We start from the raw sequence: 24985 nt of genomic DNA on the forward strand, positions 1-24985 counted from the left end.
GATATCAAGGTCAGTTGGTTTTACAAGTGGTTTGCAGACAGTGAGTTGTTAAGGTTCACCACCCTCCTATCTGTAAAATAAGGCTAATATTTCTGTTCATCCCTGGGTTGTTCTAAGGGCAAGGTTGTCCCTAGTGGTAGGTGGAGTTTGATGTTAACTTGAGGAAGGACACAGTCCTCATAGAGGGAGAAAAATCATCTAGACTCCTTCTGGTTGGAAAAGACCCATAAAGTCATCAAGTCTAGCCATTAAATGAAGTTGTCAGTGAATAAAAAATCCCTTATTAGGAAGAAATAACTCCCAACAGGCAGGAGAAATACCCTTCCTCCATGTCAGCCACTTTCATGCAGCTGAGGTGGGCATTAACATGGTTGCAGTGCCGTACACTTTGATTTTAGAGTGTGGGGCCTGTGTGATATGTGGCACCCCTGAAGCCGAGTGAAGCTGCTTACCGACTTAGCACGCACAGACACGTGCGGCATCTGAAAGTTGGCACAAGTGAAAGCTGCAAACGGGCTGGAGCCGGTGGCTGCAGCGCGGCAGCAGGCTCGCTCGTTCCTCCTGGAGCTCACGCTCGCACACCAATACCCGCGCAGGACCTTAACGCCCACGGCCCGCTCCTGCCTGTCTCCCTGCGGGGGCAGTAACCGGAGCGCGGCCACCTCGGGCCGGGCCGGGTCGGGCTTGAGGAGTGGCCCCGCCCCTGGGACGGGACGGGCCGCCTCCGCCGGGGCGGAGGGAGGCGTGGGCCGCCGCCTGCCGCCGCGGGGACTCGGTGGCGGGCTGCTGCTGGCGGCGATTCGCGTCCCCTCCCCGGTCCGGCGATGTCCGGCGGGGGCAGTCGGCGGCGGGCCGGTCCCTCCTGGCCCAGCGCCTTCTCCCGCTTCTTCGCTAGGAGCCCCCCGCGCCAGGAGGCGGCGGCGCCCGGGCGGCCGGCGGGCGCGCACAGGTAGGGGCCCGCGCGGCACGGCGAGGTCGGTTCCGCCGTCCCCCCTCGGCCCCGTCCCGCTCGGGGACGTCGCGACACCGGCGGGCTGAGAGGAGGTGGGGCGGAAGGGAGAGGCGGCGGGGCCCGGGAGGGGGGGGGCGCGGGGCAGGTGGGGCCCGACCTCCCTGCGGGGAACCGGCCCCGGGGGGAGCGGCTCTTTCTGAAGCCGGGAGGCTGTCGGCACCGCTCCTGGCTGCTCAGTCGGTTGATCGGTTGTGGAGATTTGGGGTTCGGCGTGTTCGTTTGTAACGCAGCACTACTTTGGGATGGTGTGAGGCGAGCCGGATGCGGGTTAGAGTGGACGCTTAGGCTCTGGGTGTGCGGAGGAGTTTCCGTGGGAGCTCAGCTCAGCGAGCATCAGCGCAGCACTGAGCCCTGCCGGCAGGGTGCCCAGCGCTGGGGGTCAGCCGGCGTGCGGCCCCGTCGGCGGGGACTGGAGGCAGCCGGGCTGGGGGCTCTCTTCCTTCACACAGCCCTCACACCCCTCCGCGTTCTCCCGGGCTGCTCTAAATCAGATGGTAATGAAGTATAAATATTAGTGGGGTGTTTAAGGCTCCATGCAAAATATGTGGTCTCTGGTAACCTGGTTGTTAATATTTTTTTTTTTTTTTTCCTTTTTAAGTACAGAGAGTACTAACGAGATGAAAAAGTTCTGTAACATCTCGTGCATTTCTTCCTCTTCCTTTTTTTTTTTTTTTCTTTTTTTTTTTTTTTTTTTTTCCTGCTGGCTGGTTTCTACATGTAGATAGGAAAGAACCACACATAAAGTTTCCTTCTGCTTCTTGCGGAGTCTTATTATTGGTCTGAGTGAATGAGCATGTTTTTGTGGTGAGGAGGTGTCAGCTGGCAAGGCCTCATTTCCTCAGGTGTACGACTTATTCATTTTGCTTTTAGCATGTTGGTTTTAATCGTTTTGAGTCATTCTTGGTTCTGCACATGTTTGTGCCTACACAGGCAAATAAGCGAACTTTAAACAGGCATCTTGGTGGTTCTTTCTCACCAGTCATGAAAAATTGCAGAGTGCATTGTTATGTTACACTGACTACTGTACGTTCTCTTTTTAGGTGGTCTTGTAAATGGATTGTGAAAGTTTTTAATTTTAGGTTTTTTTTTATTGTATTGCATCTGCTCTGTGTTTGACACACCAGCACATTGCTAAAGATCCTCCAGCAGCCTTTCACAAGCACCGATATGTTCATTTCCTGCAAAAAAAAAACAGGAGTGATGTTGTTGAATCATGAGCACCTTCACCACAGAGCAGCATGGCATCACCCCTGGCAGGGTGGTTGAGATGTGGCAGAAAATACAGGCTTGAAAGTGGCTTGGGACATGGAGAGGCAGCAGCGGAGGTGTTGCAGAATCACTAAGGTTAGAAAAGACCACTAAGATCAGCCAGTCCAACCACCAGCCTGTTCCCACCGTGCCCACTAACCACGTCCCTCAGTGCCACATCCTCACAGTTCTTGAACGTCTCTGTGGACAGTGACTGCACCACCTCCCTGGGCAGCTTGTGCCACTGCCTCAGTGCTATTTCAGAGGAGAAATTTTTCCTCGTATCCAACCTGAATCTTGCCTGGCACAACTTGAGGCCATTACCTCTCATCATGCTTCCTCCTCACCAGCTGTGGCTGAGACTAAACAAAAAAGCCCAGTGGTCACCTGAGCGAGGGGAGCAGGGTGATGCCGGTTGGGTGGTTTGTGAGCGAGATATGCTGTGTTGTGTCCTCGTGGTAGACCTGCAGCACGTAACTTGGGGCTGGAGCCAGTTATCTTCATGTAAATCACAGTTTCATTTCCTGCAATGAAGAGCCCTGCCTTTCTCGAGCTGTCCCCATGAGGTGTGAGAAGGCTCGGCCTCCTGGCCTTCTGCATGACCTCCCCACACAGGGCAGTCGGTGCTGCAATTCCTCTTGAAGCAAGCAAAATTCCGGCAGCTCAGAGGAGCCCAATTTGGTATGTTGAAGAGCTTTTTTGTTGCGCCAGGCTGCGGGCGGTGCATTCGCCTGGAATGCTGACGCTCTCGTCTTTGGTTTCCACTGACAGCCTTCTCCATAGATTAGCGTAATTGCATACATTAGCAGTGCCAGGCTGAAGTGAGCGGCCCAGGTTGGCTTGGTGTGCTGCTTCGGTGAGCCTTGGGTGCAGAGGAATGGATTGCTGAACAATGGGGGAGCTGGGGCTCCTGTGTGTTTGTTGTTCAGGTGTGGAGGGCAGGAGGCGGATGGGGAATGCGCCTCTTGAGAAGCCTTGTCGGTACATATGCACTGTGGTGATTAATTTCCTGTTGAAACAGTTGGAACGATGCACGTTGGAACCAGATCAAATCAGAATTGTGTAGCATGAAACTTTTCTATCGAGATACTGTACCTGGTGTTGAGTTTCAGAACAGCAGAACTACCAAGGAGAGGGATCGGGAGGTGAAGCGCAGTGGTATGCAAGGCCATGTATATCTGCAGTGTATTTGCACTGACCTCCAGAGAAATGCATCACGCTTCATGTACCCTGTGCTGAATATGACTTACTTGTAAATTTTGCAAGTGAGGAGATGAGCCCATCATGTCCAAAAGTCATTCTCCACCTGCTCCTTACCACTGGTCTGCACTGGTTGTTTCCCATTTTTAGCAAGTGTCATGGTGGCACAAGGCAGAGGGCATCTGTTATGGACTCAGTCTGCTTTTACATGCAAATTAAATAAATGTGAATTATCCTTCACCTAATGCTTCCCTCTGTCGTTGCTACTTGCTATTCTCAATAATAAAAATAGGTATTTGTAACCACGGTGTCTGTCTTGGGGCAGTCTACATCCCAGTGTTCGGAAAATCCTATTTAATTTTCATAATTCTAGCAGGAGTCTGATTTATTCAGTTAGTTATTAATACAGGTTTCTTTAGACTACCTGGATGAAGATATGGCTTTTACAAGACAATCTCTTGCGTATTCTTTCAGGGCAGAATAGCTTCCTTTCTTTGGCAATTGTCCAGTTGAAAGTGAATGTGACCTACTCAGTCACCTTATTAACTGTCTGGAGGTGTGACGTTTCACCAGTTGCTTTAACCCAGAGCTACCACCAAAATTTTGCATATACTTTGCACTTTATATTGTGTAGCAGATTCATTTCAGGTTTATCTTTTTCCCTCTAAGTGCCATTAGCTGGTCAAATAACTACCAGCACAAGTGGGCCTTTGTTGGGCTTGTCCAGATACTTTTTTCTGTGCTGCTGAAGTGTATCAGGAACATCAAACAGGGAAAAATAACCTTTTATTTGGTTTCAGAGGGCCTTTTTCTCCTTTATTTTTTTCTTAGTTGACATTATTGTTCCGTTCATCCATTAGTTTCTAACTAAGAGCTTTCAGAGGTGGAAGAACGTTGTTTATACTGCCTAAGGAGAGATTAGAGAGTCCCTTTCTTCCTCTGGGCTTGCCAGTCATTGTTCCTGTTTATAAAGCGCATGTATTTTTGTAGTGGTTAAAAAAAAAAAATGTATTTGGGAACTACCAGGAATGGATTGAAATGGGAGCAATGCATTTCAAACTTATTCACCCAGCAAGGCTTTGAATGCCCCCTCCCTGGAGGCATTTGAGGCCAGGCTGGATGGGGCTTTGAGCAACCTGGTCTAGTGAGAGGTGGCCCTGCCTGTAGCAAGGGGGTGGAATTAGGTGATCTTAAGGGTCCCTTCCAAACTGAATCGTTCTATGATTCTGTTTCTTCTAAACTTGCTACCTCCTGGCTGGTTTTGATTCACATGCTGTTGGCATCTTAGAAGAAATCCATTGTTTGCTGGAAAAAAAATCTGTTTTCTCATAAAGACACTCTTCCTTTCAAAAGGCAAAGGGGAATTTTGTAATTGCTATTATTATTACATTCCAGCTCATTTATGAATGTGCAGCAGAGGTGATGGTTTGTGGAACCAGCAAGGCGAAGACTCCAGTCATTTAGAAGAACTCAAACTTACCAAAGCAAGAACACATTATGTGAAGTTTCTGTTCACTTATGTTTGACCTTTTTTTCCATTTCTTTTTATTTCCTTGATCTTTCTGTTGTGACTGTTATCTCAGAATGATTCAAAACTGTGGCAAAGATCCTGATTCAGCAGATTACCAAAGTGATTGCCTACACTTATAAATAAGTAAATATTCTGTATCATGCTACAGAGGGGCTCCTCATTTGATTTAAATTAGATGTAGATGTCAGTGTCTCGTGGGAGCAAGACCAGAAGGAGCAAGCCCAACAGCTGGCCTTGTGATTGTGAGACATTTCCTAGAGGAAATGTTACTGGAACATTAATTATAATGGTAGCACTCCTTAAAAGAAACAAACCTACTTTTTACGTGTTAACAGTGCTGTCTCCTTCCAATTGTGTTTGTAATTATTGTCAGATTTTCAGACTATCTATGAATCATTGGTTTTAAGGCAGTCTCACAGAGGTGAAAACTAATCCATCAGCAGGTGAAGAGAAGACTCGCAGGTGGGGAAAAAACAAAACTCAGAAATATAATTGCTGCATTTCTGATTATCAAAACTTCTTACAGAGATGAGAACCCAACCACTTCTGTTTTCTGAAGGTTTTTTGGACTGCGTGCAGTTCAGTGTGTGCTAGTTATACTGTTATGCTTCCAAACAGAAGCAGTGCTACATTGCTTACCCTGTAGGCTTTCCTGAGGATATTACTGTATCTGTTCTTTCTATCTTAATTTTCATTTCTAAAATCACTTGTACTAACTTTACAGTATTATCCAGTATTGCTTTTGAAGGACTTGCTGCATTTTGCTGGTGACCCCGGTGTCCTTTGCTTGTTTTTCCTTTCCTTTTCTTATTGCCTTCTATTACAAATTTAATTAAACCTCATTTGTCAAGAGGGAAGTAGGTATTCTACTTTTTTAATGTCTTGCATTTTCTTGTTGCTTGTAAGCAGTTGCTGACTTCCAGCCCTTCAAATATGTGCCTTTTGAAAGTAATTGTATAATGACTTGTCTATTCTCTATTAACTCAATAATTTTAACCTTAAATAGTTTCTGAATCTGTTTCTGATATTATACCAGGTCTAATATGTCAGCTGCAAGAAACGTTTATTTCATAAGCATGCTGAAAACTTGACTGAACCTCTCAAGATAGCAAAGACAGAGTAGATTCTATATTAATGTTTGTTACTATGCTTGACAGATGCCAGAAGAAAAACCTTAGTGTAATCTGGTATAATCCTACTGCCCAGTGTTGAAGTAGGTCCTACTCAGAAATGTTTTTCTTTCTTTTCTCTACCTTTTGTATGGCTGTTGAATTCCCTCATGTGTAAAACAGATTAAGTTATTCATCAAGGGCAATCGGGGGCCGTCATACTTATTTCACTTAGTTCCAGCCTTTTAAGTTGAAGGGGACTTGTTTGATGTCAAGAAATGGTTTTTGCATTTTTAACGTAAATTTTTTCCTAAAATATGTCATTCAGTACTTTTATAACATCTTTACTTTTCATGGCTTTGTTTGTTGTGGGGTTTTTTTAGTTTGCATTTTGAAAGAGGATTAACAAAATCTCTTCATTTTGTACTGCGCATTCTGTAGCTCGCTTAGTGTATGGGAAGCAGCAATACTAACACAGGGCATGAAGCTGACCTAGCTTTACTATGCATCAGAGCAAAAGCAGTATGTAAACAAGCAGCATAAATAGGTCTGAGAGGAAAATTTGTTTCAGTTTCAGTAAAAACCTCCTAAATTGCTTAATACTCTCTGTAATCACACCAGTTTCCAAGTGGGATTGTTGAATTGAATATAATATGTTTTATGCTATTCCAGCGCTTATATTGGTTGGTTGATTTTAACGCTGCTTTTGCCTGAGTTCCTCCTTCTTCTGCTTCCCTTTTCTTCATCCTTTACCTTTCCGTGGCTTTTGCGCCTTTCCTTCCCACTTCCTTTATTTGTTTTAAATAGTTGCTTCGCTTTCCTTTCATGTTCTGATCTCAAACTCACTGGCTTGTTTTTAAAATTTCCATTTATTTTAATGGCTCCTCCCTACGTGCGTGGCTTACATGTAAGCACAAAAGTAGGAGCCAGGAACTTCACATTTAAATTTCTGTGCAAACACTCCCTCTCTCTTCAAGACAAGCCCTGACAGCCTTGTCAGAAATTGCAGTAAGGCTTTGTCACTGCTGCTACCATTTGGTTTCCCTGACCAGTGTTAGCCTTGGGAACCTTGCTGAGAAGTTGGCTACAATTTATCTTTTTGAAGCTTGTCCAAAAGAGTTGCGTTCTGTTTTGTGGAGGGTGAGGAGAGAGAAAATAGTTCTGTGGTTGTTGCTGTTTTCTGTTGAAATACTCGCATCTTTATTTTCTCTTACAATGCTGCTGTATTTTGACTGACATTTGATGCAGATGTTTGTATGCATCTTCATTGCTTTCTCCCCAAGCTGGAGATGCATCTTCTTGCCACTGGACTTTTCATTAATGTTTTCCTTTCAATTCATTTAACAGATATTATTCAACATACACGTCAAAACTTTGACTCTTAAAAATTCTATAAACACTGTTTGCAGATCAGGTTTGGACAGTTCTCTGGGCTTCACAGGACATGGGTGATTACACAGGTGTAATTTTTAGGATCTGGAACAAGGTGTTGGCATTTCAGTTATGCTTTTATGTCTATTCTGTTTGGTTGGATTAAAGGGGAAGGATTGAAAAGTTGATTTATCAAGTCTTCCAGGTGAGCTGTGAAGTTAGTAAATGTGATGTTGATCCTGACATCGCTGGAGGATGGGAACTGTCAAACATTTTGTTGATGAGATTGTTTCTTTAGTTGATAAACTGCTGAAGTAGTAACTTCAGACTCTTTAAGGCATCTGGCCTGTTACTGATGCTCCAATTAAAGCATTTACAAATGTAATGGTGGCAGAACAAGCTAAGGGATATGAAGAACTGGATGTGGAAAATAATTTTCTATGTCTTTTATATGAAAAAGTTTAAGTATTTTTGAATCAATCATTGTGACATCTCTACAAGCGGTTTGAAATAAGAGAAGATTGTAGCTTGGGAAGCTTGCAGATGAGTAGAGTGTATTTTTATGGGCATTTCCATATAGATAGCAATGTTGCAGAAGCAAATGAAGTTGCATTGAAGTGGATAGCAGTCACTGAACAGGAGCTGCCAAAGCAAAATGATGGCTTAGATAGGAAAAGTGATTCTCAGAAGTATAAATGATAAAGTATATGTATTCTGTGGCTGAACTTTAGTTACTAGTGTAGTGAGTCTGGTTGAAGTGTCCATGTTTTATTATGAGAAGGGTGCCAACAAACTGGAAATGGCTCTGAAAAGAGGTCCAGAACAGCTTGATGTCTGGAAAAGCCGCCTCACAGAATAAATTTGAGTAGCTCAATAGCATTTAGTTTGTCTAAGAGTAGGTTTTGAAATGATAGGATTACGGATTTAGGCATGGCTTTGCCTCGAGGTACATAACTGCAAGTGAAATTAGAGTTGTGTGCTTCACAGCAGACCTGTGAGTTGAGGAAGGTATATGTAGGTTGATCACATAGAGGAGAGATGAAACTTGACAAGTTTGGACTGGCAAGCCTAAGTTTTAGTAGTGACTTCGTGAATTTAGTAGTAGTAGTAAACATGGAAAGGTGTTATTTACAAATACTGTAGATTTTTCCATTGTTCACTGTTTCTGTTTTTGTTTTTTTTTTTAATTAAAACTTGGCGTCTTTCAGGAAAATGTTGCAGGTATAACACAGGTATGCATAGGTAAGATTTTGTGATCTAGATTATTTGGGAGGCCAGCTTCAGTAATCATAATGGTCTGCGTGGCAAGTAGGGCAACTGATGTATATATATAAAATATTACTCAAAGGTCTGAATTTTTAGCAGTCTTCTTACTAATTGCCACTTAGAAGCTGGAACAAAGAAGAAACCAGTACTGGTTAACCTATAGCTTTTTGCAGATGTATCGTAAAAGTTTCATAACTACTACTGGTCTGTTCATGTGGTTTGAGAACCCTGTACTGTGCTGAAATTTCACGATGACTTTGGTCTTGTGCATCTATATTTTGTAGTATTACTTGGCTGGCAGTCTTCTTATTCACATTCTTCAGGGAGGCTCACTCACAGCTTTGGTTTAAGGTACTGGGTGATCATATTTTCTTTGTCAACCTGTGTGTTCTGTAGGTTCTTTCAGAAGGTTACCATTGAACGTGTTGCTATCTTAGCTTTACTTATGTAGCTAAGTAAAAGTGGAAAGAACTGGTGATGTTAAGACCAAATGCAGTGCAGCTTTACAGAGAGGAGTGCTTCTTTTTTTCAGAGAGGGATAAAAGGCAGGGGTCAGAAACTAGAGTCATGTTCCAAAATGCTGAAATAAAGGTTAGAAAGGAAAGACAAAAATTACATTAGCCTATGTGATGACTGTACCTGAGGATGAATTGTATCAACAATACCAAAACAAAGACTCATCATCTTGAGGAATATGTTAAAGAATGCCTGGAAGGATATATCACAAGCAATATCATTAAACGTGGAGATGTCAAGCTTAGTTAATTAGTGCTGTACCAGTAAGTCCAAACGTAGCAGCTTAGGGTTGCTTGGTATCCTACAAGGCCTTTCAGGTTAGGAGTTCTAATACAGTGGTAAGTCCTCTCATGAAATGGCTACTGTTCTTGTGCTGATGCGAAAAGGAGCCCAGCTAAAAATGGGCAGTATTAACTTAATGCAGTGTCAAGGAGGGTTTGGCTGTGTGGGGAATCATTTGTTCCTGGAGAGAGGCAAAATGGTAGTGCTCTCGCCTCTCTGGCAACATCTTTTTATATCTTGGCTTCATAAGAAGTAAATTCTGCACCCACTGTGTTGGAAGTGATTTCTGTTTGTAGAGTTGGAGTATTCCCTGGTGGGATCAAGAGGCAAAGACAGCATCTATAAGTATTGTCATGATATTGCTTGAGTTGAGTGTTATCCAGCTGTCCCAGTTTCCTTTAGGGGTTGCCCGTTAATTTCCTCATTCTCAAACAGCAATCCGTAGCAGGTACCTTGTAAAAGGAAGGTAAAATGCCACAGTAGTTAGCTTCAGTTTAATAAGCTTTGCATCTGGTCAGTCTTATCACAGCGCACACGCTTGTGCTTCATCGCACTTTCATACTGCCTGTAGCTTTTTTTATCTGACACAACATGTTCACAATCTGCTGTGTGCATAATATGGGTGAGGTTAGCTAATAGAGGAAGAGAGGGTGGGCTTTTAATTTGCAAGTTCCCAGGGATTGTTGTGAAGAACAAAGCTGGAGGAAGCAGACTCCTGGTGCTGCACAGAGGTGCTGCGAGGGCCTTTTGAACATGTAATTGTTTATAATTGTCTTGTTCTGTTTTTAGAGACAGTTGGAAAATATTTCACAAACCACGTACTTAAATTTGCTCCCTTCAGCTCTTTCTTTTTTGACTCCTATCCCTCTTATGTGTTAACTGGATTTGAATACTTGTCTACTTTTCTGTGTTTTGTGTGAGCAACCTTACCATATATGTACCAGGATATAAACATTTTTCTTACCTATAAAAGTCTGTGACCTTTCCTATGTAAGTGTTATGATTAAAAACTTGGACCAAAATCTGCTTCTGATTCAGACGCCACCTGTCCTGGTATTACAGAAAGGTCAGAACAGATTTGCAACAGCAGATGAACAAAAAGCATTAGAAAATCACACAAAGAGAAGTTTGTGCAAAACGTACAGAATGGGATCTATTTTAACTTGTATTTAATCTCAAATATTTAGAGAAGTGCCACTGATCAGGATGCATTCTGCCAAGATAGTTGGGAAAAGCAGCAAGACAGTCAGAGGAAGAAATCCCTCAGCCTTCACTGAAGATTAACCCATCTGTGTCAGATGCACCAACAAATGATGGGCAAAACCATGGCAGGCAGAAATAGCATAGGAGGGCAGTAGATTATTTGAGAAGTAGCCAAAAATCTTAGATTCTAATCTTAATTTTAACAGTATTTTAATTACTCAGGACAATTATTTCTATGCCTTCTTTTAATTATTGTTTATAAAATGAAAGTAGTAACTGCCTGTATGTAAAAAAGCAGTTGCAACCATCTGTGAGTGACAGCCTGTATAGGTAGGAAGTCCATGAAAGCACCATGGAGGAACAGAGATGCTTTCTTTGGTCTCGGGATCACACTGTGCTCCTTCACATCCCAAAAGTGAGTACGAAGTAGATCCCAGACTTGTGCAAGGAGTCCAGGCAGATGTGAAGGCTGCTAGAGCAGTGGGCGTCAGCAGGGAGAGCGGTGTCCTGAGCTGGCCTCACCACCTGTGAGGAAGTTGTGACCCTCTTGTCACAAGATCCCTTTATAGGAAGGGCAGGAGAACCTCTGCGGGGCTGGAGAAGTTACAACACTGTTTGGTTTTAAGAGCTTCTAGGCCTAATTCTTGGCAAACTTAAATCTATGGTCTCTCTTAGTGTGCTGTCACACTGGCTGTATAATAACAGCACTTTGGGAAGTGTAGGATTGTAGACTCGTGAAATTCATCTTTGGTTGAGAAGTAGAAGTGCTGCAGCTCTGAGAGCTGGCTGGCTGATTTAGCAAAGTGATGTGGGTAGCTAACCTCAAACCTAACTTCCAAGCTGCTGAACAAGGGGTACTATGCTTGCTACCTGGTGTGGCCAAGCACTCCGAAAAAGCACTGCCTCAGAGAAGTTTGAGGCAACCATGAAACCTTACGGAGGTGAACTGTTAATGCAGATGCAAACCAAATGTGCGTAGGGTGAGCCTGTCCATACAGTCAGTCTGTAGTTTTCAGTTCTTAGCAAAGGCATAACAATTCAGTGATATAATAGCCCATAGTTAATAAGTTAACATTTATAACAATTTTAAATATCAGAGATTGTCCTATAAAAAATAAAAGTATAAACCACTCTAGAATACAGTTCTTGGAAGTATTACATCTTGCAACTAATGGTAGCCTTGCATGAGTATACTGAAGAAATTGGAAGAATGGATCATTTTTAGCATAAATAAAAGTTTGTCTTATTTACCAATAAATATTAAATGATAGCATCCACAATTACAAGTGTGTTCACTGCATCTCTGAGTTTAAACTCGTATGAGCAGCACTGGCTTGTGTTGCAGTGTGAGAATATATATGGCATAATTACTCTAGCTTCACTGGGAGGGACTTAAGCATGGAAGCATAGAGTTTTGAATGGGCCCATACACTTTACTGTAGGAATATTCTTGCCTCTTATTCCAAAAACTCAAGAGGCTTTTTTTTGTTGTTGTTTTTCTCCCAGCAAAGTGAGCTTTTGTGCTGTAAACACCATCCATTTGGTACAAGTCACTTTGTTTCAGTGGAAGATCCACACACAGCAGGACAGACAGCAGAGCACAAGTCTTATGGGGAGCAGCTGAGGGAGCTGGGATTGTTTGGTCTGGAGAAGAGGAGGCTCAGGGAACACCTTATCTCTCTACAGCTGCTGAAAGGAGGCTGTGACGAGGTGTGGGTTGGCCTCTTCTCTCAGGTAACAGCAATAGGATGAGAGGGAGTGGTTTCAGGTTGGATATTAAGAAAAATTTCTTCTCAGAGAGTGCTGAGGCAGTGGCACAGGCTGCCCAGGGCGGCAGTGGAGTCGCTGTCCCTGGAGGTGTTCAAGAGCTGTGTGATGTGGCACTGAAGAACATGGTTAGTGGGCATGGTGGGGATGGGTCAGCAGTTGGACTAGGTCTTTTCCAACCTTAATGATACTACAAAAACTGAGCCTTTCCTGTGAGCACAAGGTGACCAGAAGTAGCCCTACCTGTGGTGTGAGCTTCAGGAGCATGTGCTGCTGGCACCTGCCTGCTATGCAGTAGAATCACTGGCTGAGCTTCCAGGTGTGGAAACTTCTGCTTCTCCCTCATGTTTATCTAAGACTGTGGTGCTGCCAGAGTCCTGCTGAGCTGGGTTGGGGGTAGGAAAGGGTAGCTGAGGTTGAGGAAGAAGGTGTGGAAACTTCTGAAGCTTGCTCTGCTGACAAAGTCAACATGGGGGAACTACACCCTAAGGCAAAAGATTCAGGAATGCAGAAACGCTAGAATATCAGCCATGAAGGGGTGCTTGGAATTTCTTCCAAGTTTATGTTTTTTTAATACTGGAAAGTAAAGTCTTGATTTTTTTTTTTTTTTTTTTTTTTTTTATTAGTTGATTTTAAGATGCTTATGTGCTGAACTGTATTCTTTCAGTTTTTATGTGTCCTTTGGATATTCATAGAAAGCAGCGTGAGCCTGGCCAATGAGGAGAAGGTAGTATGGGGATGTATTTCAGATACAAAACAAAAAGTAGGAAAATGCTGAAAGGATTAGGGAGGAAAAAACAATCAGAACATGAAGGAAGAATATGAGCAAAGCGAACTGCTAAAAAAAACTAGATATAAATGATCTCTGTTGGTAATACTTAACAGAAATGATGATCTGAAGTTTTTTTCTGCAGTGCAGTTCCATAGATAGTGATATCCTGAAGACAAGAAGAGTGCCTAGTGGAAATCAGACTAGTTCTTCTGCTTGTAGTATGGAGAACTTCTGTACTGAGTGAGGTGTATTGGCATCAGGAAAAGCTGTGCGGATCCAAGAAGGTTTTTTAATTCTCTTTTAAAGGGTGGTGGGAGAAAATAGGTTACATATGTAATTTGTACTTTGGAGCATTTTTCTAGTGTGCCAGGCTGCTCAGAAGTGTTGGAGATATCTCCTTCACAAAATAGATAAACAGCGCAAGAAATTAATAGAAGAGAATAGTAATTTATTTGCTCTGTGTTATAAGGAGGCAAATAAAGACAGAACTTTCTGTGTGCTCTCCCTGAAAAAGTATCTTAGTGTTTTGGAATGCGTTACGAAAGATTACCGGAGGTGCTCTGGAAGTACATGGCTCTATAATGAAGAGGATCTATAAAAGACAGGAAAGGGCTTTTCTTTTCTGTTTTGAAGCAGATCAGAAAGATCTTAACCTTAGCAGTGAGAGCATTCTGTTCTCATTTTGGCTCAGGGAAGCTTGACCCTGAGCAGCTTGTAGGGAAACCATCATGTTTTCGGACTTTATTTTCTATTTTGTGTGAATGTTAGCATATGTTTAGCTGCAATGCCTAATGCACAATTGGAATAAAACCTTTCTTTTCAGAAGTTCTACTGTGTCATGCTTAACTGTGGCTTCATAGTCAGTGGTAACGGGGTTCTAGTCTACATCCAAATCCTGACAATTCAATAAAATGCAAATAATGTGTTTTATTCTTTTATTTAAATAGTTTTCTGCTTATCTCTTCATAGAAATAAAAACGGCTTGTCATTTATAAATAGCAAAGCTAAATTTCTAAAATTAACAAAGAAGGCTGTTTGAAGTGGTTATCGCTTCACTGTAAAACTGAACATTTCTCACGTGCTGTATTGATATGATAGGCAATGCAGGAAATGATCTGTCATTAACATCCTCAAATGTTTTCCTTTATATGGTTTTCTTTGTAGTTGCATGTAGCTTAAAGGTTTTTATTAAAATGTTTGCTGCTGGACTGTACTTAAGGATGACTGTAAGAATTGGGGCAAAACAAATGTTCCCCTCGTTCCAGAGATGGGATTCTGAAGAATGTTTTGATCAAGGTAAACTGGCTATAAGGACATATGAGACTTTGGACTACTGACATTTATAATGGACAGTGAGTGTTGCCTTGGTAATTATAACACGCCTAATGTCAACTTTCTAAAATTTCTTCTTAATTTGCTTGCAAACCCCATTAGGTATGTTCATTGTTCAGTAGTTTCGATAAATCTGATGGCTGTGATTTGTGATGATTCCATCAGCCCTGAGCACACTCCATTTGATTGCAATCCTTATTGTAAGGACTGAAGTACTGTGAATGCCTTCTAACTGCACGTTAGTTGTTGTTATGCCAAGGAATGCTGCAGTGGGCAAGTCATCAACTATGCCATTATTTTCTTTTCCAGAAAAAAAGTAACACATATACACATGAAGTTGGGGTTTTTTTGGTGTGTTTTTGTTGTTGGTTTTTTTTTGGTTTTTTTTTTTCAGTTGGAGGGTAGCCTTAGGTACACTATCTGCCATTTCTGTATGCTTGAGTTATGAATATGTCAGTATGATGTGAAATAGATACTTTGCTTTCATCCTAAGCTTTTTGGGGCATGGCTTTTTCAGTTGCAGCGTATGCAGAATATGGGCTATGTGTTGGAAAACATGTTTTTTGTCCTTTTAAGTCAATGCTCTTTTGTATTTAAATTGAATCTATTGGCTTTCGAGTACAATTGAATAATTCAAGTCCTCAGTGTTGCAAAATATCTTTGTTTTTCAGTTCTGAAAACAAAGGGAGCGAAGCCATAAATTTAAAGAGCAACCAAAAGGAAAATACAACTCTTCCTGCACTTTTGAAGGTATGATTTTTATTTACTAATACTGAATTGAGCTAAGCCTGTCTCATTTGCTTGTGGTTCTTTTCTGTGTTTTGAGGTTGGAGGTATTCATACACTGTGAAGTACCACATGGTTGCCGTATTCTGGGTTAGGATCCATTATGCTAGGGTGTGCATATGAAAAAAGACATTGTCCATACTTCATGTTACTGAAACATAGTTCATGTATTTACTTACATGAAAGAAGTGAAGTCTAGTGCCTATTCTGCGTGCAGTCAGCCAGTTAAGGAGGAAGTTATCAAATGATGGTTTCAGGCCTTCCCCTAAAGTACTGTTTCTGTATATATAATTCATGAGTATCTAACCAGCAAGTGTTTTCTTGATGTTTCACTGGTTGCCAGGCAGAGCGTTCTAAGATCTTTTTGCTGAAATACTTGCACACTGCCTATTCTTCACTAGTGTTACCCATGTTAATCATGCTTGTCTTATCCTGTAAGCATTCTATTGCAAAAGCAGACATGTTTCCATGTGATCAGAGTTTTCTCTTGTGAGTCATTTGACACAAAGTGGTAGCTGCCCATGAAGTTGTGTTCAGATTTAGTAAAATATGGTAAATAGTTACATAGGAGAATGGGGCCTGGTGATACAACCCTCTTCCAAATAGTTGCTGTACCATCATCCCCTGTGGAGTAGTTCTAGCAGTTCATTCACTCTAACCACTTCCTTTTGTTCTTGTTCCTAGTCTTTGTAGCAGTGTAATACAGATAACTTGTGACAGTTTTCCCAAAAGGACCTTGACTAGTCCTCCAGACTCCTCTGTGGATATAGTAGACTTCTTCACAGGTGAATCAGAGGTTTTCATCCTGTATTACCTTGACTAAGCACTAAAAGTATACATGGAAGTGGTCTTCTTCCTGTGTGTCGTGCAGTCACTGGATAGTTTCTTCAGTATCTAGGGACTATTTGGCTGAGTTTTGGCAAAGGACAAGAGGCATTTTTTCTTTCTTTTTTGTCTCACCATTGAAACTTTTTATGTGCCAGGATGTTATTATCAATCGTCATTTGATCACTTTCTAAAAAATGTGATTGAAATATATTTACTACATTAGTTCATTGCCAGAATGTACACCACGGCCTGCTACTGTTTATTTACAGATTTTATTTGGCTTCATTTCCTTGAAATGGAGCTGTGAACAGTGTAAAAGCTCCATTTGAATTATGTGATTGTTGAACACGCGGCTGCGTGGTTGTAAACAGGTTTGGACTTCATGTTGTCTTTTCTAATTATCTGCATTACGTAGTGTCCAGTGTTATCTTTAGCCTCGCTTTTAGCACTACAGGGACTTTGTTTTTGAAGGGAATATTGCAATTACGTTTCCTGTACAAGTCCATGAGTAGATCCTTATTGTTTTTGGCAATATCCTTAAAACAGAGATTTACAAATAGAACATAGGTCTACTAATTGAACAAATGCAACAAGTGTAGTGAGCTGCATGCTGTTAAATGCCTACTTTGTATAGCTTTGAAGAAATCACACAGCACTTTTGCTGGTCATGCTTGTGCCACAGGTCTGACCTGGACTTCTGTGGTATTACTATACTGTAGTTAAAGCATCAGTGACTGGTGCTCGGGTTACTTCCATGGCAGTGAGTAATTTCAATTCCTGACTAGCCCTACATGGGTTTCTCAACCATCCGAGGCTTTGCTTTGGCAGTGTAGGCAGATGGACTTGCCTGACAGTCATCCCCAGACATCCTTCCTCTAACAGTGCCTGGAAGAAAAAGCATGTTGTCTTGTCATTGATCAGGAAAGAGTTCTTAAGCAACTCAGCATAAGAACTGTCCTGCGAGCTTTGCGAAGCAGTTGCGAAAGTTTGAGAAAGGATGTACAGATATGATCTACCAAATGTATAATTTAGGCTTCAGCATTTTGATAGCATTAAATATTTTATGATTTAGCCCAAAGGCTAAAGCCTGGATCATAATTGCCTCAACTGACTAGAAACAGAGATTCTCAGTCTTCATAGATAACAGAGGCAGAAAGTACACCTCTACCCCAAGGTGAGAGCTCTGTATCTGCCGTACCTGATGCAAGTTTGTCTAACTTGTTCTCAAAGACCTCCAGGGATGGAGATCCCTAAGATCTCTACAACTTTGTAATCAGACAACTGTTCCACTGATTTCTTAAAGCTTGTAATTAGGAAGTATTTTCTTAGTGTCCAATCTAGAGCTTCCTTGCTACAAATTAAACCTTTTGCTAGTTGTCCTGTGATAAATTCTCCCGCACACTGTGAACATTGAGAAGAGATTATTCAGAAACTCTGCGTTCTCGCATTGATTTTATTTCGTGTTAGAGATGTCTGTATTTAAATGGTAGATAAACTATTTAAATTTTATGTTATGACTCCAATTATGTGGGAAGATGAAGCCAGATTCTTTTTGGAGCTGCAATTAGCAAGAAAGAGGCAACACATGCAGCTTGGATCATGGGGAGTTCCATTTAGCTATGAGGATATATTTATTTCTCCCTTTGCTATAAGAGTGGTCAAATATTGACAGAGGTTGTGCAAGAGCATTGTGGAATCTTTCTCAGTGTTCACAATTCAAAACTCAGCAGTTCCTTGAACTTAGTGAATCCATGTAGCTGTTCTTACTGAATGTCCATAATTCTGACTTTGTCATTAGTTTTAAATTCTACATAAAGAAATCAAAACTAAGCCAAATGTCATAGTTGATTGCGTACTTCCTTTAGCATCATTTTGTTTCATATTGTTTTTATTTCACATGTTATATTATGTAAGTAATGTCTGCATGCTTGCTGAATGCCCTCGTTGTAGAACCAGTAGAAATGAAAGAAACGATTCTTTGACTTTTGGGAGCCAAGGAAGCTGGAATATTACTGCCAACCATGAATTTTTAAAAAACTGAGCTACTTTTTAAAAATGTAGCTGTTGCTGCCCTCAGAAACAAATAAAAATCAAACCCTTTTTTTTGGAGCTTATATGATCAGGATTTCTCCTGTGGAATCCAACAGCAAATCTTTTGCACTTTGACAAATGTTTAGACTTTCTTTGGAATGAGATGTTATAGGAGAGTGCATAGAATATTCTGTTTGCCCACAACACCTAGTTAAAGTAATGGTATTATCAGTTGTATGTGTTTGGGAAGATATTTCAAAATCATGCTATCTAGTGTCCTGGTAAGTTCTTTTGTCATACTGGAGGTTTTTAGAAAAGATGAACCTGAAACATGCTTCCTTCTCTACTACTCAGTTCTTCGAAGATTGTGAGCAGCTTCATTTCAGGGTGGATGAAAATACAATGGGCTTAAGCCTTGCTGAGTCTGATGCATAGAACCACTGTGGAGACAGATGGGGAAGAGAGCAATGCCAGAAGCTATAGCCTGCCATTAGAATTTAAGTGTTTGGGGAAATCACACTGTCTTACCCTGTTCCCAGTGTACTGCCTACTTGTAGGTGCTTTTTTTTTTTCTTCCACACTGAAAAGGTGAATTTGATCTTTTTTTAATTTATTTTTGAATATCAGGAAATTATCAAGTGAAAGAGTAAAAATCATTTCATGATTGTAAAAGAATTTTAATTAAAAGGCAGTAAATGGAAGAGTAGTTCTGGGACAATGTAAGGAGAAGAAAAGAAAAAAACCCATTTAAATCCATTCTTTGTGGCTTATACTAGACCTAATCATAATTAGGAGATGTGTCTATATTTATATATTGAGAAGTGAGTGCCAGTTCTTACTCTTTAATCAGAGCTTTAAAGTAATTTCAGGAAAAAATTCAGAGAGGAGAATTTTTTGAAGTAAATTCAAATTGTATGAACAGAGTTTCTTAAATTATAACATACACTTTCTCATTCTAGAGGCTTTTCCTGAGTTAGAATTCACCATGAAGGTGACCTAGCAGAAACTTTATTTAAAACTGATCCTCTTTTTTCTCTTTATTTTTATTTGATGCCTTTGTGCTTACTACCTTCCTTTTTGTTCACTCGTTAGGAAAGGTGTGTGAATATTTCCTTAGATTTTATGTGAATGCCAGAGTTTCAGAGCATCTTCGTTTCATCTTTACTTTCATCATCTGACAACTGAAATGTGTTAAGGTTCCCTCGGTGTTTGAAAAATTCAAATGAATAAACAAATTTTAAAAGTCCCAGTGCTGAACTTTTAACAAAGGCCATCACTCTTCCAAATGTTAAATTAAACAGTCATTGTTTAAGTAGATGTATTTTTAAAAAAATGCATAACTTACACAGTTTAACTAAAAAGTCCCTCCTGTTGTTTAACTTTTACATCTAATTTTGCCATGATTTCATTAATTTTCTAATTACTCTTCTAGTGTTTACATGACTTGATTTTTTTTTTTCATGTTAAAACAAGCAGATAGGAGGATGTGGAAGAAGAACTTCACAGTATTAAAAAGTCAGAAGGTCCAGAGGCTCAAAGCATCAGTTATTTGTGGAAATACAGAACCCAGATTAAGTTGAAGCCCCAAAACTTCCAGGGCTGTCTTTGTTATTATTTTTTTTTTTTTTTTGCTTTTTCCTGATTTATTTAGTTAGGACAAGCAGTTGTTTTTTTTTTTTTTACAATGGTAGAGATCCCTTGCATCATGTCCAACTCCACTTTAATTACTGGTATAATGAAAACAAAAACAAACCCAATGCTTTGTGTCAGAGTTGTTTCTAAATCTATTTTTCTCATGAACACTAGCAACAGAAGACTCTTAGGAGATCTTTTTATTGTGTGTTTCACTGCCTAATAGCACCTTTTCCTGATATTTTTTTTTTCTTAATGCTGTGACAGTTTGTTCAAGCGAGTCTTGTATTTAATCTCTCCCATTACATCCAGTCCTTTTTCATCGGGTTTGCAATAGATAAAATAGAGACAGTTGGCATGAATTGTGTCTGGAAAAGAGGAGGCTCAGGGAATAACTTACTCTCTACAACTTAGGTTGTGGGTGGTGAGTTGGAGTCAGTTTCTTTTCCCATGTAACTAGAGATAGGATGAGAAGAAATGGCCTCAAGTTGTGCCAGGGGACATTCAGGTTGGATATTAGGAAATGTTTCTTCCCAAATAGAGCAATCAGGTACTGGAAGTGGTGGAGTCACCGTACCTGGAGTTGGTCTAGAAACATTTAGATGCTGTACTGAGGGACGTGGTTCATGGGGAGATATTGGTGGTAGGTGTGTGGTTGGACTAAATGATCTTGGAAGGCTTTTCCAACCTTGGTGATTCTATGATTCCTGTTGTTTGAGAGTGCCTAACATCTTTGCCTCATGCTAGTTGAAAATAACATGCACTTACATTATATATGGCTTAGTGTGTCCCACTCATTGCAAATCAAGTGGAAGATTACAGTAAAGATGCTACACCCACCCAGAGAAGGGAAGTCTGCTGAAGAACATGTAGCAGAGAGTCCTCATGGGAATGTACTAATCTGTCAGTAACCTGGGCTATCTCCATGTGGATTTTGTTCAGCGTACAACATCTGTGTGTGGTAGAGCTGTAGAGATCAAATGAAATGCTCAGAAATTGTGAAGTGAAATATAGCCATGTAGCTATGTTGAAAAGTCAAAGCTAGGCCCAGGATCATTGTTAATTTTCCAAAACAGCCAGCATTTTAATCTGACACTACTACTTCTGTACACTACTGAAGAGAAATTCTGGAGTCGTGCTTCTACCACTTCTTGAATGAGCAAATTGTTGGGGTTAAATTACTGGATTAGGATGCTTGAATGTGAATCCTGATGACCGTCTGTCTTCTCTCACAACAGTGCTGTGATAAAATGAGGTGGCTAAAGTGTGGAGGTGCATCCAGTGGCCTGTGGGGTGTTCTCCATTGGCAGCTTCCCCCAAAGGAAGACAAACCACCTGTGAAAGGTCTCCAGGCAGTTGTCTTTTGCTGCTGCTTCATAATGAGTATTCGTTCAGTGAGTGAAACCCGAAATGTCTCACTGCTGTGGCTGGGAGCTAAGCCTTTGTTCATGGAGATCTGTGTTTTAATGCTGTTAATGTTTTCATTTCATTCACTTGTTAAAGCAATAAAAGAGATTGTATTCCTGGCAGACTGATACAAACCCTGCCGAATGAGAACCTCTGGCAATTTGAACTTCTGCCACTGAGCTGCCAAGAGGAGGGCAGCTACCAGGGCTGCTGGTTGCAGCATGAATTAGGGGCTGGGCAAGCTTGGCTGGCAGAACAGCCCCTGTTCAGGTGCTGCTGGGTTCTGCTCACCAGGGGAGCTGCTCACCGCAGTAGCAAGCCCCATGTTTGTATGTAATTCAGTTTTTGGGGTGTATCTCTGTGCCACAGCCAGAAGTGGATTACAGCCTGGAAAACGTACCTGTCTTCTGCTGAATAAATCAACTCAGATAGTAATCAGACTTGAGGCACGTATTGTGGGCTTTTATGTTAAGTCCAAGCTGACAGCACTCCTCAGCAGTGGTTGCTCAAACAAAGTGAGACTGCACCACCTGACTGCACAGTAAATACAGCTTTGATTATCACCACAGCCTCTTCAGTCACCTGTTTAAAGCTGCAGTCTTATTTCCTGCTCTGCCAAGTTTCCACTCCATGCCAACCCAACTGTGTGTGAGGTCACAGGGCCATAAGGTAGTTCTGGTTAAAGGGACTCCAGGATGTCATCTGGTCCAGCCTGCTGCTGGGTGCCTCAGGGTGCCTAGTGAAAAGTTGGAGTCGGGAGCTGCTAAAGTGATAAAGACTCATGAAAGTTTTATATAGCATGTCACAAGCAGGAGAGTTCATGGAGAGTGGGAAAGGAAAGGCAAGGGGCAGATTGGTGGCAGTCAATGTATGAAGGATGTCTCCAGAAAGACAGTGCAATGATAGGAAAGCTTAGGTCTTTCCTTGCATCGCTAAGGATCTCGAAGGAGATCTGACAGGCAGGTTTCTACCCAAAAGCAGTTGTTAGCGTGGTACACCTAAGAAACTATTCAGGCTACTGTGTCACTGCAAGAGGATCTTATTCTTTTGACTAATGAAACAAAGTGTAAGTAGTATCAGGGTCAGTGGTGTCCTTCCACCATTAAATATCTGCTCAAGTTTAATTGCGACACAGATGCAGCTGTTCTGCTGAGATGAACTAAAGGCCTGGGGCTGCTGAAAACTAGTGGGATGTACCGGGTAATAGTTGCTCTGCATACACCTGGCACCCTTTCTGCTTTTTCCTAAGCACTTACCAGTGGCTTCTGTCATAGGCGAGCTCAGAGAATAACATTGGAGATAAAAACTGAAAGTTATCATGGTGTTGCCTTCTGCGATTGCTGTCATACTGCTGTGTTGCTCAGGCGCTTGTGTCTGAAGCCTCCTTCTGTATTAATGACTTACTGGATTTACAGGTCATGCGCTTTAGACTCATTAATTTGAATATACCATTATCCTAAAATATATACTTTAAAATCTGAGACAGGAACAGGTTTTTTGTGTAACATCATAAAGGCATTTCAACTTCAAATTGAAATTTTGTGTGCAAATGATAGAACATCAATAGCTGATGCTCTCTTTTACAGCAAAGTGGAGTAGGGTAGAACATAAGGAGAGTAGAATTGATTATATTGTAGAGAGGGAAGAAAGATTTGCATAGGTTCTATGTTGGGGCTTAATATCCACAATATCATCAACTATGCATAGTGTAAATGTTCTCCAGGGCTTTATTATGTGAGATACTCCTCATGGTTAAAAAGGTATGGAAGGACCCTTTCATATTAAAACTTCCTGTTCTTTTGATTCAGCAGCAATTAAGCAAGGAAAGGAAGATTAAAGAGCAAGAAAGTCTAAATAAATTTCTGTTTCTGGAAACAGAGACTACAAAACAGCTTTTCATGCAGGATATAAATTATGCTTATACTTAAGAAGCAGTGTTTTGCAAGCATAATGTCTCAGAGCTGCTAGAGGAAGATTTCAATATGCAGAGATTTAGCCATGTTTGAAGTCTCAGTTCCTAGTAGAAAAAAAAACATTCCTGAATACAAATGTCTTAAGAAGAATATAAATAAATAATAAAAAATAAAAATGGAGATAATACTAAATAGTTGACAAATTTTGAATTTAATATTTTCTCTTACAGTTAATACATTTAGCTGTTAATTTCATAGATACTGTAGTAATCATGACAAAAGCTTATAGCCTTTAACAGTTATATCTGCAGAGGAAATAATAAGGTTTGTATGCACTTCCTGTTCTGAGATACTCTTTTAAACCTGCCAAATTTGTGTGAATCACATTAATCACAAAACAAGGGACAAATACCCACAGACACTTAAAGGTAAATCAAAAGCAGGTATTGAACAATGCTGAGAAGTTGATTACAGTAAAACATTCAAAGTATCATCAAACTTTGGAAATTAAACTTCTTGTTTCTGTTTTATACTACATTCTACCAAGCACTTAGTTACGATAAGATAAAGTTAATTACTCAGGAGATTAATCCCAGGTTTGCATGTTAACTGGATAGTTTGTCTAGTACTAAAGATACCAGCCAGCACTATGGCACTCCTGTAAGCTGCTCTGTCTTCTATTTCATTTCCGGGCATGGGTCTGGATAGAGTTGACTTGTAAGATTCAGGGCTTTTTCACTTTACATGGATGACTTTATGTCTTAGTGATACATCTGCAGTTAATTTATGCAGTATGAGGGGAAGCAGGTAGGGTTTGTCATGGGGGGGGGACGACAACAGAAAAATAGTCTAAAATTTAACTTAACTTGCTGTTGAAAGTGTAGTAGAAGTTTAATGTAGGTAAATGTCTTACCTGTATGAACAAAATACAGGTTGTATGGATTTCTCAAGGCACATTAATGCCTTTTAATTTCTATCCTCACCTAAGAAATTCTATTTTCAGCACATAAATCTAGTCATTCAATATTAAGCAATTGCATCTTCTATCTGATTAAGAAGGTGACAAAATATTCCTTGAAGATTGAAAACCATTACCCCTTAGCAACACTAGTTTTAAGAAGCATGGATGAGGTGGTGTTCATTAAAACACTTTTTTCATCATTAGCATGATCCTAGATGCACTATTGACAAATAAGTCTACTTGCTAAGTTACTTGAAATACATATATTTTCAAGTTGAAATAAGATTAGTAAGCTAATGAAAATAGTAGCTTTCTGATTGGATTGGATGAGTAGGTGTTATCCAATTTGAAACAATTAGCCCTGTCCAGTGATATTACTGACGCAACTAAAACTTGCATAGGACTTTTTATTCATGTTTTCCTTTCCCTGTCCTGCTGAGCAGGATAGAGTTCATCTAAGAAAACCTTATTCTGTTTTAAGAAACTGGCTTGAAATTACAAGAATAGTATTGTAAAGGTGAAATAGGCAGCAATGGCATGTAGTACTCTCTGTGAAGGCAGAGAATGGAAAAGATTGGAGGGGAGGTTCCCAGCAACTCTTCCAGGAGAAAAAAATGAATGGTGGTGTCAACCTGTGTTAGTGATAATTATTTTCACTAGGCTATAAACAGCTCTTGTGGACTGGATGCAGGGAAGCAGTGACATGTAGGACTTTGGCTGTGTACAAAAGTGCGGTTTGAGGTTGGCAAACTATGGAGCTGTGTTGAGAGCACAAATAGATTTGGAAATGCAGTTGTGTGATTACCTGTGGAGTTAAA

General features: G+C 40.8%; 1 protein-coding gene across 2 annotated transcripts in view; it reads left to right on the forward strand.

The window, feature by feature from the left end:
* Positions 1-731: 731 nt before the first annotated feature.
* CRYBG3 (crystallin beta-gamma domain containing 3) overlaps positions 732-24985 on the forward strand; it is a 90785-nt gene continuing 66531 nt past the window's right edge. Inside the window, exons 1-2 of one of the 2 annotated variants that reach the window (XM_048934198.1) lie at positions 732-949; positions 15281-15359. In XM_048934198.1, the coding sequence (XP_048790155.1) occupies positions 825-949; positions 15281-15359 (204 nt within the window). In that variant the 5' untranslated portion in view covers positions 732-824. Of the gene's footprint in view, positions 950-14555; positions 14630-15280; positions 15360-24985 lie in introns of those variants that run through there. The other variant, XM_048934199.1, reaches the window with a different exon arrangement.

The sequence above is a fragment of the Lagopus muta genome, chromosome 1 (genome assembly GCF_023343835.1).
Source record: "Lagopus muta isolate bLagMut1 chromosome 1, bLagMut1 primary, whole genome shotgun sequence".
Classification (NCBI taxonomy): domain Eukaryota; kingdom Metazoa; phylum Chordata; class Aves; order Galliformes; family Phasianidae; genus Lagopus; species Lagopus muta.